The sequence below is a fragment of the Sebastes fasciatus genome, chromosome 16 (assembly GCF_043250625.1).
Source record: "Sebastes fasciatus isolate fSebFas1 chromosome 16, fSebFas1.pri, whole genome shotgun sequence".
Classification (NCBI taxonomy): Eukaryota; Metazoa; Chordata; class Actinopteri; order Perciformes; family Sebastidae; genus Sebastes; species Sebastes fasciatus.
The window spans coordinates 15,487,818-15,503,104 of NC_133810.1; the positions used below are offsets into that span (position 1 = coordinate 15,487,818).

Genomic DNA, 15,287 nt, shown 5'->3' on the forward strand with positions numbered 1-15,287 from the left:
TGTTCTGTCCTCTGGATCATGGGGTATTACTATCAAATTCAGGAAGAAATGCAATGAATTTTTGAAGAAAAAGCAAAACTCAGGCCTTACTAAAACAGGGGGTAAATAATTGATTTAAAATGTTTCAAATATTTTTATTAAGAAGCATGTGCATGTCAGTGATACAGACTTCTGTGGGGGGTGTATCATGCCTCATTTTTTTATATATATCAACAAAAACAGATGTTAAATGATGATATTTATCTGTTAGATCATGATAGATTCAGTTGGAGCCGCTCTATTTTCTTTGTGTTTTTGTCATTTAAACTTTGTCAGTTGTTATTGTTTTATTTACAGTTGACGTGCATTACAATGTGTTATGTTAGTGTATGATGAGTAGTGTTAATGTGTATTTCTGTATTGTCACAATGTAAACTATGTTGACCACAGGAAGAATAGCTGCTGCTATGCAAAAGCTAATGGGGATCTAAACAAACAAACAAACAAACAAACATTGGCGACATACAGTATATACATAAACATGTGTTAATGAATTTAAAATCAACATTCCTTATTTATCTATTTAGTTGCAGTAATGTGTCCCTGCTTTGCAAGTGATTGATCATCTGGGTCTGCTAACACCAGTGTTGTGCTTGGAGACCTTCGTGCGTCAGGTGCTTTGGCTAATAATTGATAGATTTGGAGAGGTTCACAGCTGGCTGGCTCTGCTGTATAGTCACTGGAAGCATGGTTTAAATGACGATTAGAGACTGGACATCAGAGGCCAGTATACTGACAGACACCATGGCTGATCTGCTCACCCTTTTGACCTTTCTCTTCTTCAGCTTTGCGGCTGCAAAACCCAACGCCGGTTTGAAAACGTGGGGTCGTTTCAGTAAGCTGCCTTATCCAGGAGATCAGGCTTTCCTCTACAACACCTTCCCAAAAGACTTCACCTGGGCCGTGGGCACGGCTGCGTACCAGGTGGAGGGCGCGTTTGAGAAGGACGGAAAGGGGCTCTCCATTTGGGACACTTTTACGCGCGGTGGGAACCGGATGGCCACCGGGGACGTGGGCAGCGACAGCTATCACAACATCCACGCAGACATAAGAGCTATCAGGCAGCTCGGAGTCAGCCACTACAGGTTCTCCCTGTCCTGGTCCAGGATCTTCCCAAATGGCACCCGAGGGAGTCACAACGAGATGGGCACCAACTACTACCGGACGCTCATCAAGAGGCTGAAGGAGATCCGTGTGCAGCCGGTGGTCACGCTGTATCACTGGGATCTGCCGGACCAGCTGCAGCAGAGCCTCGGAGGATGGAGCAACCCGGAGCTGGTGGAGATCTTCAAGGACTACGCGGATTTCTGCTTCCAGACCTTCGGAGATGATGTGAAGTATTGGATCACCATCGATAACCCGTTTGTGGTGGCGCGTCACGGGTACGGCACCGGAGTGGTCGCACCCGGGATCAAGAACGACCCTGATCTGCCGTTTAGGGTTGGACATAATCTCCTTAAGGTGAGTTTTGTTGGTTTTAGTTATCTAGCAGCTTTAAGTTGTCAAGTAAATGAGTAAAATGTGCAATAAGTTCTCTCTGAATTGGTGTAAAAAAAAAAAAAAGATGCATAAAATGGAAAAACTATTTCTCTTTCAAATATTTTTTATTATAGGAAGCATGTGCACACCAGTAATAGAGACTTCTGTGAAGTGGATATCATTCATCAAGACAAACAATACCAGGAAACAAAAGCAAAACAAGACAAAGAAAAAACAGACAAACAAACATGCCAAAAAAAGTATAAATTAATAATGATAATAATAAATAAATCCACATACAACGCCATAAGGCACACAAATCAAATATAAATACTCTAGTAAAGTATCTAAAAAAAAGAAAGTATACTTGAATACAGATCCACCACTGCTACTTTATTTTGTTTGTTTATCTTATTTCACTTTTTGAATTTTTAACTCCCTTTCTTCTAATTATATTTTATCAATCTTTTTAATTTTTATCTTTATATTTGTATTTTTGGTGTGCAGAAGTCTCCCTGTGTTTGACTGTTTATCTTTGTCTTAGTAGTTAGTCAGCCACCTGTAAAGCATTTCTAACTGCACTGATCTGACTGAAATAAAGTTTGACTGATGGATTGTCTTCATTTTGTCCCCCTCACCTTCTCTTTCCATCCTCTCCATCTTCTCCAACCTCCTCTTCTCCTTCCATTCCTGTCCGTCTGTTTCCCCTCCAGGCTCATGCAGCTGCTTGGCATCTCTACGACCGCCACTACCGACCCCGTCAGCAGGGCAAGCTGTCCATGGCGCTGGCCTCTCACTGGATCAAGCCCAGCCTCACTCGCCTGGAAAGCCTTCGAGAGTGTCAGTGCTCCCTGGACCACGTCCTGGGCTGGTTCGCCCGGCCTCTATTCACAGACGGGGACTACCCTCCCTGTATGAGGGCGAGGCTGGGCTCTCGGCTGCCCTCCTTCACCCCGGAGGAGAGGGAGCAGGTGAGGGGGACGGCCGACTTCTTCGCCCTCTCTCACGGAGCGGCCCTGAGCTTCCAGCTCATCAACGACAGCCTCAAGTTTGGGCAGCAGGAGGATCTGGACCTGAGGATGCTGCTTTACTGGGTCAACGCCGAATACGACAGGCCGCCCATCTTTGTGGTGCAGAGTGGTTGGTAGGTTTGGATGTTGTGATGTTCTTGCGTGTTGTTCTGGTGTTTGCTGTGTTGTGGAACATCTTGTAATTTACTACTTCTCAACACAGGTATGTCCTCGGCACTACCAAAACAGAAGACCCAAAACACATGTACTACCTTAAGAGGTTCATCGCAGAGGCACTGAAATGTGAGTAATGACACAGTCTGATGTCATACATTCACCACAACAGTGAACATGGACCATTTTACATGAAATCTCATGTTAAGACGTACTTGAATCTGGTGCTGTCCATCTGTGTGTGTTTGCCACACAGCAATCATCATAGATAGGGTGAATGTGATTGGATACACGGCGTGGTCTCTGATAGACGGCTTCGAGTGGCACAGGGAATATGGGATACGACGGGGACTTTACTACGTTGACTTCAACACTCCTGACATGAAGAGGGAGCCAAAGACATCTGCCACCTTTTACAAGTACATGTTGTCATGATATCTGTCGATTATGTCCGATAACAAGATTTCTGTTAAAGGCTTTATTTTTATACAAAACTGTGTACAGATGTACAACTCCAGAGATAGTTTTCACTCCGCTCAGCTCCTCCCAAAGTGATGATTATTCATTATTTTTAAAGGAACGTCATCCAGAGGAACGGTTTCCCAGAACTCCCAGAGAACAGACCAGCACAAGGAAGCTTCCCGTGTGATTTCGCCTGGGGGGTTTCTGCCAACTCCATACAGGTATATGTGTTTGTTGTGTGTGTGTGTGAGTGTGTGTTGAGGATGGTTGAGACAGATTGCCGCCCACCCAGAGCCTGGTTCTGCCAAATTAAATTGAATTGAGAGGAAGGAGTGTGCGTAATGTATGAGTGTGTTGTGGAAGGATATGGGGAATTGCCAAGGGGGCAGAGGTCTGATAATGAATGAAACATAACACGAATAGTTCCTCAGAAATAGAGGAACTTGAGAAAACATTAACAATATATTAACTCTGGTTGAGCGATTCAGTGTAAACCTCACTAATATTTAGTCAAGTGTGACGTTTTGTTAACTCTGCAAATAGCAAAAGGCCCATTTTAAAGTTCTATTATTATTATTCTCGGATTTAGTGTTTGTGTGGAATGAAATTAGCAGCTGCTCCTCTACTCGTCTAAGTCAGTGATTCTCAAAGTGGGGTCTGGGGACCCCTAGGAGGTCCGTGAAAAGTTTTCAGATTCATTCATCATTTAGAGTCAACAATTAACCTGCATGTCTTTGGACTGTGGGAGGAAGCCAGAGAACCCAAAGAAAACCCACGCTAACACGGGGAGAACATGGAAACTCCTCACAGAAGGGCCCTATGACCTACGACCCTCTGGTTGTGAGACGACAGTGCTAACCAGTGCACCACCGTGCAGCCCTTAAATTATCATGATATAATTCATATTTTTACAGATATCGCTGTTTATTGTGTGTAGAGGTGCGTGTGTGTGTGCAGTAGTGCAGCAGCGGGCACTGAAACAGGGGAGATGGAGACAGATAACAGAGGAACATGTCAGCCTGCTGCGCCGTGCGGCTAAGCTTCAAATACCTTCGAATATTTCTCACTGAGGCTTTGAAGCCCAAAAAATGGTATTTGGGACAGCCCTTGATCTATAACTCTTAGAAAGAGGTTAGACATGTATTAAACACATTTGCAGATTCTAATACCTTTCTCTTAAATTGTTCTTTCACATAACTAAGACTATAGAAGTGTAAAAAAATAGTCTACGTGAGAGGGTAAATGAGAGGGTCCCTGGTATATTCTCTATCTAAAGGGGTTATTGGCTGAAAAACGACTGAGAATCTCTGGTTTAAGTTACATCATGTTCATCACATTATTTTGAACTTGCAGTTTTCGTGGTGAAAGTCCAGCTCAGAAAACAGCCACGACGTTAAATCCTCTCTTAATCATAAACCACATAACCTCACTCCGTCTGCCAGCTGAGCTCAACAGCACAGGACCAACTGATATTATCGATTTGCCCTATTTGGCTTTTATTTGCATTTGTGTGTGTATCAGGTAAACGCAGGGTGAGAGGGCGAGTGAGTGCATGTTTACACTTTGTGTGTGTCTTGTGTGTGTCACAGGTGGAGACCACGCCCAGCCAGTTTGCAGACCCCAGTGTTTACTTGTGGAACATCTCCAACAACGGAGAGCTGTTGAGGCTGGAGGGCTTCAGCGCGCCGCCTGTACGCCGAACCGCTCACTGTGCTGATTACGCCACCATCCGTCAGCAGGTAGATCCTCCTACCAGTCAAACATTTATCTTTTCAATAGCTTCATACACTCGAAAAGAGGTAGAGGAGGAGAACAATGTTGCACTGAAAAGTATATTTTTCACATAACATAACAGCAACATTATGGACACATTTGGCAGTGTTCATGGGTGGGAAGCCAGTGAGGGATCATGTCCGTTTTGCAGCTCCAAAATACAAAAATAAATAAATAGAATAAAGTTGTGACACGTCTATCCTCCTCCCTCTCTTCAGGTGGATGAAATCCGGCAGGTGGGGGTAAACCACTTCCACTTCTCCCTCAACTGGTCAGCAGTGGTGCCCACAGGTGACGTGGCTCATCCCAACACCACCCTGCTGGGCTACTACCGCTGCTTCACCCGTCAGCTGCTGCAGGCCAACGTCACGCCCGTGGTCACTCTGTGGCACCACACACGCCAGCGCAGCAGCCTGCCGGCCCCGCTGGATACCGCCAACAAGTGGCTGAACAAGTTTGAAGCACTTTTTTACTCCAGTTTCTCATTTGAATTCAAATTTTAGATTATTTACATGAATGTAGAGCGAGCTTCATGACTGTTAGAGTTTGGAAATCTGTTCCAAACACAATAAACATCTCAATCAGGTACGGTTTATTACAATTTCCGTTGATTTACACACTGGTCTGATGTAAAAGCAAACATGTGATGATGTTCCCTGGAACAATCTGTCCTTGTTGCCATCAACGTGAAGCCGCTATCACTTGCTGCCATGGTATCATCCTTCCTTTTCCTGTAGTAAAAAGATATCACTAAACTCAGTGATTACAATATTTGAAGTGTCTTTGATAATGGAACGATCTGATGTATTGGCATCTTCATCTTTATCAGAATCAGAAATACTTTATTGATCCCTGGGGGGAAATTGGGATGTTACAATTGCTCTTATATAAACATAAAGAAATATAAGAAAATATAAATAAAGGAGTATGTAACGTGTAAATTATGTACATAATGCTACAATATATAACACAATATATGTAGAGAAATGTAAATAAATAATAAAAATAAGAATAAGAAATGAGGATATAAGAAATATGTGTATTAAAGACATACAATATAACATATAACCACAGTGCAAATAAGTAAATACAAAAAGCTGAGATGTGGGATCTATTAAATGTGTTAAATATAAATGCAATTACAATATAAATATGAATTAAATAAGAATATTTCTATATTATTGCACAGTTGAGTTAAGTCAGTATTAACATGCAACATGTTTTTGATAGATTGTGATGACTTTATCTATAAAAACTACCATGATTTGCCTGATATAAAAAAGTAATCTTTGATTTGACTTTTTTTTCTCAGGGAGATTCCAGAGGCGTTCGCAGACTTTGCCAGACTTTGTTACAGAGAACTAGGTGCCCACGTGAAGATGTGGATCACCCTGAATGAGCCCAACGACGAGATGGTGAGCTACCAGGAGGGTCATCAGATGCTGCGGGCGCACGCTTTGGCCTGGCGCGCTTACGACTGCGAGTTCAGACACGCACAGGGAGGAAAAGTCAGTAAAAAATAATTTATTTATTTATTAAAATACTTTTATCATACTGGTATGTTGTTTTATTATAAGCATGTTTGCCTTTTGCAACATTTTAATGGATTTGCTGTTGAAATTTGTGTGTAGGGTTTGTTTTTTGTCTGTTTACCCATGTTGACTCTTTCTGATGTAAGTGAAAACATCACTAACATGTTTTGCATTGTGTCTCAGGTGTCTCTGGCTCTGCACATGGACTGGGTGGAACCGGCGTTTTCATTCAGCCGTGAAGACGTGGAACCGGCTAAAAGGGTTTTAGACTTCCGCGTCGGTTGGTTCGCAGAGCCGATCTTTGGCAGTGGGGACTATCCTCTGGGAATGAGGAGCTGGCTGCGTCAGCTCAACTCACTTGAGTACAAATACTTCATTCATACTTCAATACAGTCGCTTTGTTAGCTACAGGATTTCAGTTTAGAGTCACTATGCAGAGATGTCAACAGATCATCTTGCCTCCGTAATTCAACGTGTTGATGTATTTCTGGTTGGATTTATACTTGGACTATTCAAAGGTGTAATATGGTGGGATATCAGTATCATGATGTTGTAGTACCAGTATATCACTAATAACAAAAATGTTAAGTATACAATTAATGGGGCAAAACTACTAACTTGTATTTCTGAAATACGTCTTCTATATAAAATGTCATCTTTTCTGTGTGTGTTCCCACAGCCTGCCAGTGTTCAATGAGGAGGATAGACAGCTGGTTAAAGGGACATATGACTTCTTTGCCATTAGTCACTTCAGTACCAAGTTGGTGACACATGCCAAGGAAGACTCGTAAGATGAAATCATTCTTTTTTTTGCCTTTATTTTGATTGTGACACAAGACATACAAACAGGAAACAAGGCGGGAGAGAGGGTTATGCCGTTACATGATGTGCTTTATAACTATGTTATTAACAAACATTGCAACAGGAAATACAAAGAGGACCATTTAGATTGTTTATGTTTTACGTGTTTATGTGTTAAACCATTTAGTCTATAGTTTTATAATTTTAGTTGAAGACAAATATGTTGATCCAATAATGAGAATTCTTTTTTTTTTTTATGACACACGGCTTCTGTATCATCTCTATATCTGCAGGTACACCTACACAGCAATGCTAGAGGTCCAGCACATGATAGACACCACATGGATCATGTCCCCGAGGCCTGTTGTGCCCTGGGGCCTGAGGAAAGCCCTCAACTGGGTGAGACTGATCTTGTCTGGTCTTGTGAAGAGTTAAACAGTTGGATGTTGAGCTTATTGAGCCTTTGTTTTATAAAATAAAACCAGTAGTGGGCAAGTTGACAGGGACATAGTAAAGGGGAGACGTAGGAGACAGACGGCTCAGGTGGGGTTTGATCCAAGACAAAAGGGGCAAACACATGTAGATTTACCCTGCTACTATAACATCATCACCACATATACTTTAAAGGGGACATATCATGCTCATTTTCAGGTTCATACTTGTATTTTAGGTCTCTACTAGAACATCTTTACATGCTTTAATGTTCAAGAAAACACATTATTTTTCTCACACTGTCTGTCTGAATATACCTGTATTCATCCTCTGTCTGAAATGCTCCGTTTTAGTGCCTGTCTCTTTAAGACCCTCCCCTTAAAAATCCCAGTCTGCCCTGATTGTTCAGCTGACCTACTGTTGTGATTGGTCAGCCAAACCAAACGCTTCAGACTCTGCTCCAGCTCCGCTCTAACCAGCTTTGTTTGAGAGCGTGCCAAACTAGCCGCTATGGAAATGTGTTACTTAGTGACATCACCACGTTACAGAAGAAAAGGTGGGACTTCAAGTGAGGCGTTTCAGGCAGTTCAGGAGCAGTGTTTCTGGGGGGGAGAGTAACTCCCTTTAGTGTGGACTTTGGGCTATTTTAACTTTGCAGACCTTTTACATGCACAAAAACTATATAACACACTAAAGGAAAGTGAAAAGCATAATAAAATTGCATTTTTTATGGAAAGATTAGATAAAAGTATTCTTAAATGTCAAACATTTCTTTCTGGAGGTCATCTTTAAAATTTCACTGCAAAACCATAAGTGACGATATTTTGGCTAGATGCCATAAAAACACTATTAGCATGAGCAGGTCTGGGCTCAGTGCCTTGCTTTTTGCACTCATGATTCAGCGGTTTAGATTCTTCAAATGCTACTTGGAAGTGCTTTCACAGCAACTGGATGAAAAGTTGATATTTCAATGTGATAAACTTGAAAACTGACGTTGCTCTTCTGCTGTGTAAGGTGAGGGAGCACTACTGTGATGTACCGGTCTATGTGATGGCTAACGGGGTCCAGGAAGACCCAGCCCGCTTCAAAGACAGCCTAAGAGTCTACTACCTCTACAACTACATCAATGAGGTGCTGAAAGGTGAGACTACAAACACACATCTTGCTGTTGAGATTTTATTAGATTAATGCAACGCACTTGGGGGCTGAATATTGTCATCACTGCGTTTGTGTACAGAGTGATCAATCCTTTAGAGGTGATTGACGTTTTCCCCTCACTGGCCTCCGTAGAGCTTAATTATTAGACAGGTATTTAGGTCACTGACCTCTGAATAGTCAGCGGACACACAAAATATCAACACACGCTTCACTTGAATTGTGGAGTCAAGGTTACTACGTCCCGTCCTTGTAGAGTTTATTGGGTCACACTCGGTGAAGACCTCAGCTGGACCTTTGAAACCTTGCAGTGTCATGCTCTAATGCGCACACAGTGTCATGTTATTGTAAGTTGTAGTGTGCTCTGTCACCACTAGGGGGCAACCACCCACAGAAAACAGTTTGTGTAGAGTGATATGTTTATGGTCTAGAAACCTACGTAAGTCTAAAATACAGCAACCATGACATATTTCTATTTTTTATGTTGAAGGCTTTATGAAACATTTGATTTGATCTTTGAAACTTTAAATCAACAGTATGACTTTTGTATCATAATTATGAGGCATTTTCTATAAACAGCAATATCTGAAAATCATGCAAATTAAAAAAAAATCAAAAATCAAAGGAAATACTTTTAAAATAGCGACTTAAATTGGGTTTACAATAAACAAAATTACATTATTAGAGTGCTTGTAATTACCATGGTTTACTTTCCAAAGCTGCAAAAACAATTGCTGCTATGTTTAAAGGAACAGTGTGAAACATTTCGGGGGATTTATTTGCAGAAATGGAATTTAATATTAATAACTTTGTTTTCAGCCAGCCGCCGTCTGACTTCTTTTGCTCCTAAAGTAGTGTTATTATGGTAAGGATGGCCTCTGAGCGAGGTGAATGGTGTTACCACGGTTTTGGAGTGAGCAAAGGGGTATCTGCAACCACACCACTAAATGTCGCCAAATCCTACACACTGAACCTTTCATCTACCAACAGAAGCTTTATGCTCTACATATATTTTTTGCTAACACTTTATTTCAACCCCCCATATTTAACATTTATAAGCAGTATAAAAACAATAAAAACATCCACAGAGCCTTTAGAGAGGTGGTGAATAAAAGTATAGCTTTTCCTGAAAAAATTATGATTGTGAATTAATTATTTGAAAAATGTTGGCAGGTCCAAATGAATGTTTTGTTTATCTCTGTGGAAGATATCTGACGTTGGTTCCCACTTCTAATCAATAGCACCTTTTAATGAATGACAATATAACACAGTTGTAATGCACTTGTGATACAAGGAACTCCTCAACCTGTTGTTTCCTCCTCAGCGTACACTCTGGACGGTGTCAACCTGAAGGGTTATTTCGCCTACGCCCTGAGCGACCAAAGGGACCCGGGCTTCGGCTTGTACGGCCACGTTCACGAAGAGGTCATCATCAAGGCCTCGCTCTCCAACTATCGCAACATCATCCAGCACAACGGCTTCCCCATTCAGGGAGCTGCGCCCCAACAGTGTCCCATCGTGCCTCAGCCCTGCCTCGGCTGCCACGTGCTGGTCAAGAGGCCTGTGGTGGGTTTCCTCACTCTTGTAGGTTCAGGGGTGCTGATCACCCTGGGCCTCATTATCTACTACACAGCCAAGAGACACAAGGAGTGTTACTGATGATTCCGACTGGAGCGTGTTTCTTTTTATGAATGACTCGAGAGAGAAAAAACTGAGCTTATTGTTCAGCAGCGTAGAGTTCAGTCTCGATACTTTACAACCCTAAATTATAGTACTTTTTTTCAACAAAAGTGGTCCAATCATCTTCACGTTTTAGGTGTTACAACTGTTATTAAATGTTATGTAAGGCACCCTTTTTACAGCTGATAAAAGCTGCACATTATCAGTTCCAGATGACGGTGTATATTACAGAATGGCCATTTGTTTGTGAGTTAACGCTGTTCAGAAAGTCACCCATTAGGGGTTTCCATTTTTTGAGACCTCTTGCACTCCACCAGATAATTTCCCCATAGAATCCAAAGGAGAAAACCTCTGGATAGTACGTTTTAAAGATTAAATCGGATGTTAGTACCGGCCTTTATGGGCTGACGGAACATCTCAAAAGACTATTTTACATTTTTGTAATGTCGATTGTGCAGTTTTGTGACTGTAATGAGTATTTGTTTATCTGTTCTTAGTGCTCAACTCGACAATAAATTTGCTTAAATAAGGTAAAAGAAACAAACAAAATTGTTTTGGTATATTAAATACTTGCAACACCCCTGGTTCGATTCAGGCTGTGAATTTTTGTTGCATTAATCCCCCTCGCTCTCTCCCTGTATTTCCAGTCTGTCTCACATACTGGGAACCTTTGCGCAAAATCAGACAGTATTGTAGACAGTGTCATGTTATATAATACTAGAGATGTTTCGATACCATTTTTCATTCCCGAATACGATACCAAATACCGATCCAATACCGACGTGATAACATTTTTTTTTGTTTATTAGTAAACAGCTGTTTACTACTGACCATGTATGGATGTGATGGGATTACTATCTTTGTTGTATGGCCTGGCTCAGGTTAAACCTTTTGTAAAACATGACGCATTGTTGTTTGCTATCTTCACATGACAAATTACCTGCAATCAGTTCTTTTTCGCTGCTCTAAAAAGTAGTTGCCAGTGGGAGTCATGATACAGTATATCCAGGGCGACAGCACAGTGAAGGCTACTGTTTTGGAGCGGTGAAGACAAACTGAATTCCGCTTAAACAAGTTGATTTTTTTTCTGGGCTAATAAATTATGGTATCGGATCAGTGCATAGACTGGCGTACTCGCCGATACCCAAACCCGAATTTTGGGCAGTATCGGACGCATTTCCGATACTGCTACGTAACTAAGTATTATAGTACAGATTCTGTGTTATGTTTGTTCATAGTAATAAAATACACGTTTGGTCATTTCCAGAGAGCAAAACCAGACTTTTTCCTACAATTTATTGTCATGTTCTGGTGCAGATTTTTTTACAAACAACATGTCGTCCTTGCAGTAAATTTTTAATACAAATAATTACCTGCTACTGCTGCTATCAAAACTGCTTATTTGACACCACTAGAGGTTTACAAACTCTATACAGTGCTGATGTTCTTGGCAACAAACCATGGCATAAAGCCACAAACTGTCTATATCAAGATTCATTCTGGCGTGAGTTATGTTGATGTCACCACCATGCCTTATAGAATCTGTATCAAGTCCACTGAGAGTCTTCTTGGGGCAAAAAAAAAGCAAGATATCAGGAAATCAACAAGGGCTGTTGAACTCCTGTCAAGAAAAATATCCGTATTTGAAGTCCATTCAGAGTCAAAACATCATGTCGTCCAGACCGTCTTCCATGAACTTCTTGTAGAGGGCCATGAACTTGGCAGTGAAGGCCTCGAGGTGGTAGATAGCTTTGTTGCCCAGCTGCAGTCTGTGTTCGTAGTAGGCTGCTATGTGGGCCACCTCGGTCTTCAGCTGACCGTCGCAGTTACTCAACAACTCTGTTACCAGACCCTGTTAGAGGATTGGACAAGGAAAATTAATGACCTTAAACATCACTCCAAACACTTTGACAGGGGATGATGTGTTGTAAACTGTACCTTCATAATGATATCAGCAGGGATACAGTGAGTCAGCAGCTCGTACAGCCTGGCTCGAACCTCCAACAACCTGGAACAGACACAGACGAGGATTCAGCGTTAAAATATCCCCACAAATCTGATTAACTTTCCTCAGTCGCTACAGAACCAACTCTTCTTTCTCTTTGCCTCGCCTACCTCTGAGGACTCTGCTGGCTGACGATGGCATTAGCGGTTTCTCTGAGGTAGACCTCCCAGTCCGTCTGCGGGACGTCTTGGTCTGCCGAGAACGGATACCTGGGGAAGATTAATACAGGCTAAATAAGCAGATCCTTTTCGTTTATATTCAATGCTAATCCACAGATGATGCTGTGGAGGATAATAACTTTTGTGACAACTTACTGCTGCACTCTGCAGGCCTCACACATCAAAAGGGCTTTGCGGAGGTTGCGACCAGACTTCTCAGTGATTTGCTTGGCCAGCTCAGGTGGGAGGAGCAGACCCTCCTTCTTACAGATCGATGTCAAAACATTACAGACCTGACCAAAAGGAATAACACAGAGACAAGGGGGAAAAAAAGGTGAAATGTCATCTTAACAAATTTGAGGTATTCCAATGTGCTACTTTCAGATGATTACTAATCACAATCTAAACCACATCATCTCCATCGTACCTCTTCTGTGCTCGGCAGAGGAACTCTGATCGCCAGACAACGGCTCTGAATTGGCCCGATGACTTTGGAGGTGGAGGTAGAGCAGAGGATGAGACGGCAGGTGGACATGTACTTTTCCATTGTCCGGCGCAAAGCATGCTGGGCGTCCTTCGTGAGTCTGTCCACCTCTGTTAGCAACACCACTGAGAAACAAAAGTGTGTCAAGGATTACTACAACAGTGACAGTCTGATAATGTTTTCACAGAGGATGGCATCAGGGAAAGCTAGTTAACAGACCGTTCTAAAACATGGACCAGCATTCACAGGTTAAAGTGGCACAAAGGTAAATGTGTCTGTCCTACCTTTGAACTCTCTCTGGGTGCTCGACTGGATCTGCTGCGACTGAGCCACAGTTTTAATCAGCTCTTGAATCACAACGCGGTCCTGGTTTCCAGCATCACTGTACAGAACAGAACAGAAATTAATTATTTTCTTTTGCCTGCTATAGCATACATATCTGCCCTGGAAATCATTTCATTCATCATTAAGTTACCTTGCGTTGACTTCCAAGTGGTAGTTGCTGGCTATTGTGTTAATCTCAATTTTCTTCTTTGAGGGAGCCTGGAGATGAAAAACACAAAACAGGGATGCAAGTAAGCCTTCATCAGACAATTTGATCGTGATCTCACGAAGACTGAGCAGAGATGCCAGGAGAAACTGCATGTTAGTGGTGTATTGTGAGGCAGTTATGGCATTATTTCCCCTCTCACCACGATGGTTTGGTGCTCTATGCGGAGCTTCTCCACCCCAGCTCCATACAGCTCCCTCAGCAGACACATGATGCGGGTCTTCTTCCCAGCGCCTGATGGGCCGTACACCAACAGGTGAGGGAAGTCGCCACATTGAACCTGGAACAAACATTTAAAAGAAAGAGGTTTGCTTTATAGGAATACATTTGCTTTGACTTCACTGGACTATCCAATTACTTGCCTTAATTTTCACTTGTGAGTTGTGTAGTCAAGTGATGCTTAGTAGCTCTACAATTACGAAAGCACCTATAATAAACTTTATATATAGCATTTTTCCAAAACAATGTTTACCAGGTGCTTTACATGGTAAAAACAACAGCAACAGAAACATGCACGTGTTAATCATAAAACAATAATAGCCCTATCCAAAACAATTAGGAAACACAGTAAAAAAAAACATGGCAAATAACATTATATCGCAGGTCCTTCCTTCCTGCAGCTGTTAGAGCCATTCATTCTCACTGTGCAATATCATTTTCCCTTTGTGCAGTTTTGTTAATAGTCTGTTTATTGGCAATACTGTATATACTGCTCCTATTGTTATACTTCCTTCTATTTAAATGGTTCATATTTTGTTACACTTCGTTTAGCTCTTCTTTTTTTTTTTACTGTGTTAGCTGATGCATCTTGTTTTTTTGCACTATCCCCTTTGCTGCTGTAAACTGCAAATTCCCCCACTGCGGGACTAATAAAGGAATATCTTATCTTATTAAAACTACAAAACATAAGTTTGAGAAGTAAAATAGAAGGATCTCATGAAGGCAAGTCTATACAAGTGTTTTAAGAAGAATCTTAAATGAAGAGATACTTAGCCATCCTAATCTCTCATTTAAGGTTATGTGTCAATATTTGCCTTACCCCATCAGCAACACAACATTAAAGCAAACATTTCAGAAACTGAAGGGCATTGTGAGGTGAATCTAGCCTCTGACATTTGGTGTATTGCTCCATAATAATGAATATGATGAACAATGCTATCACAAACAAGCTAGTTTAACTCAGGTTGCATGTCCAAATGTATATTTACACTTCAATGGCAGGGTTAACAACGTCCACAGGGAATCATTTATGTGTGTAAAGTTGATTAAACTTGTTGATATATGAGCCTAACGTTATATAAGCAGCAGCTATTAGCTATATGATGCTAATGCTAACACAGCCTGAATACAGTGAACATAGTTATCATGTAGGTTTCTTCTCTCTCACCAGGTGTTTCAGCTGAGTCGCTTGTTCTTTATGATAGTCGAGCTTCCCGAGGGAAGTCGGTCGGTATTTGTCCACCCACAGACTCATCGTGTAATGAGTTTAGTGACTGTTATCGTCCGTGTTGACAGCAGACAGACAGACTGACTCTTCTAAACTAACTCCCGCG

General features: G+C 41.7%; 2 protein-coding genes across 2 annotated transcripts; one reads left to right on the forward strand and one right to left on the reverse strand.

Annotated features, from left to right (window-relative positions):
• Window positions 1-706: 706 nt before the first annotated feature.
• On the forward strand, window positions 707-11,086 carry kl (klotho). The gene is made up of 13 exons (XM_074611590.1): window positions 707-1,500; window positions 2,232-2,662; window positions 2,752-2,831; window positions 2,959-3,121; window positions 3,280-3,385; window positions 4,754-4,903; window positions 5,156-5,391; window positions 6,250-6,445; window positions 6,653-6,831; window positions 7,149-7,256; window positions 7,564-7,669; window positions 8,717-8,843; window positions 10,182-11,086. The coding sequence occupies exons 1-13, from the start codon at window positions 736-738 to the stop codon at window positions 10,514-10,516; spliced, it is 2,982 nt and encodes a 993-aa protein (XP_074467691.1). The 5' UTR covers window positions 707-735; the 3' UTR covers window positions 10,517-11,086.
• Window positions 11,087-11,803: 717 nt separating this feature from the next.
• rfc3 (replication factor C (activator 1) 3) lies at window positions 11,804-15,260 on the reverse strand. Its single transcript, XM_074611591.1, has 9 exons — window positions 15,122-15,260; window positions 13,877-14,014; window positions 13,660-13,727; window positions 13,469-13,566; window positions 13,128-13,309; window positions 12,857-12,993; window positions 12,653-12,751; window positions 12,476-12,545; window positions 11,804-12,389 (listed from the first exon to the last, which is right to left on the reverse strand). The coding sequence occupies exons 1-9, from the start codon at window positions 15,206-15,208 to the stop codon at window positions 12,198-12,200; spliced, it is 1,071 nt and encodes a 356-aa protein (XP_074467692.1). The 5' UTR covers window positions 15,209-15,260; the 3' UTR covers window positions 11,804-12,197.
• Window positions 15,261-15,287: the final 27 nt, after the last annotated feature.

Excerpts from the sequence above, each read along its gene's own strand:
- rfc3 (XM_074611591.1), bottom strand. The coding sequence starts at position 15,208 with ATGAGTCTGTGGGTGGACAAATACCGACCGACTTCCCTCGGGAAGCTC. Across the intron at positions 12,546-12,652 it reads AGCCAGCAGAGTCCTCAGAG|GTTGTTGGAGGTTCGAGCCA; the intron begins GTAGGCGAGGCA and ends TGTCTGTTCCAG. Across the intron at positions 12,390-12,475 it reads CTGCTGATATCATTATGAAG|GGTCTGGTAACAGAGTTGTT; the intron begins GTACAGTTTACA and ends ATCCTCTAACAG.
- kl (XM_074611590.1), top strand. The coding sequence starts at position 736 with ATGACGATTAGAGACTGGACATCAGAGGCCAGTATACTGACAGACACC. Across the intron at positions 3,122-3,279 it reads ACATCTGCCACCTTTTACAA|GAACGTCATCCAGAGGAACG; the intron begins GTACATGTTGTC and ends TTATTTTTAAAG. Across the intron at positions 6,832-7,148 it reads CGTCAGCTCAACTCACTTGA|CCTGCCAGTGTTCAATGAGG; the intron begins GTACAAATACTT and ends GTGTTCCCACAG.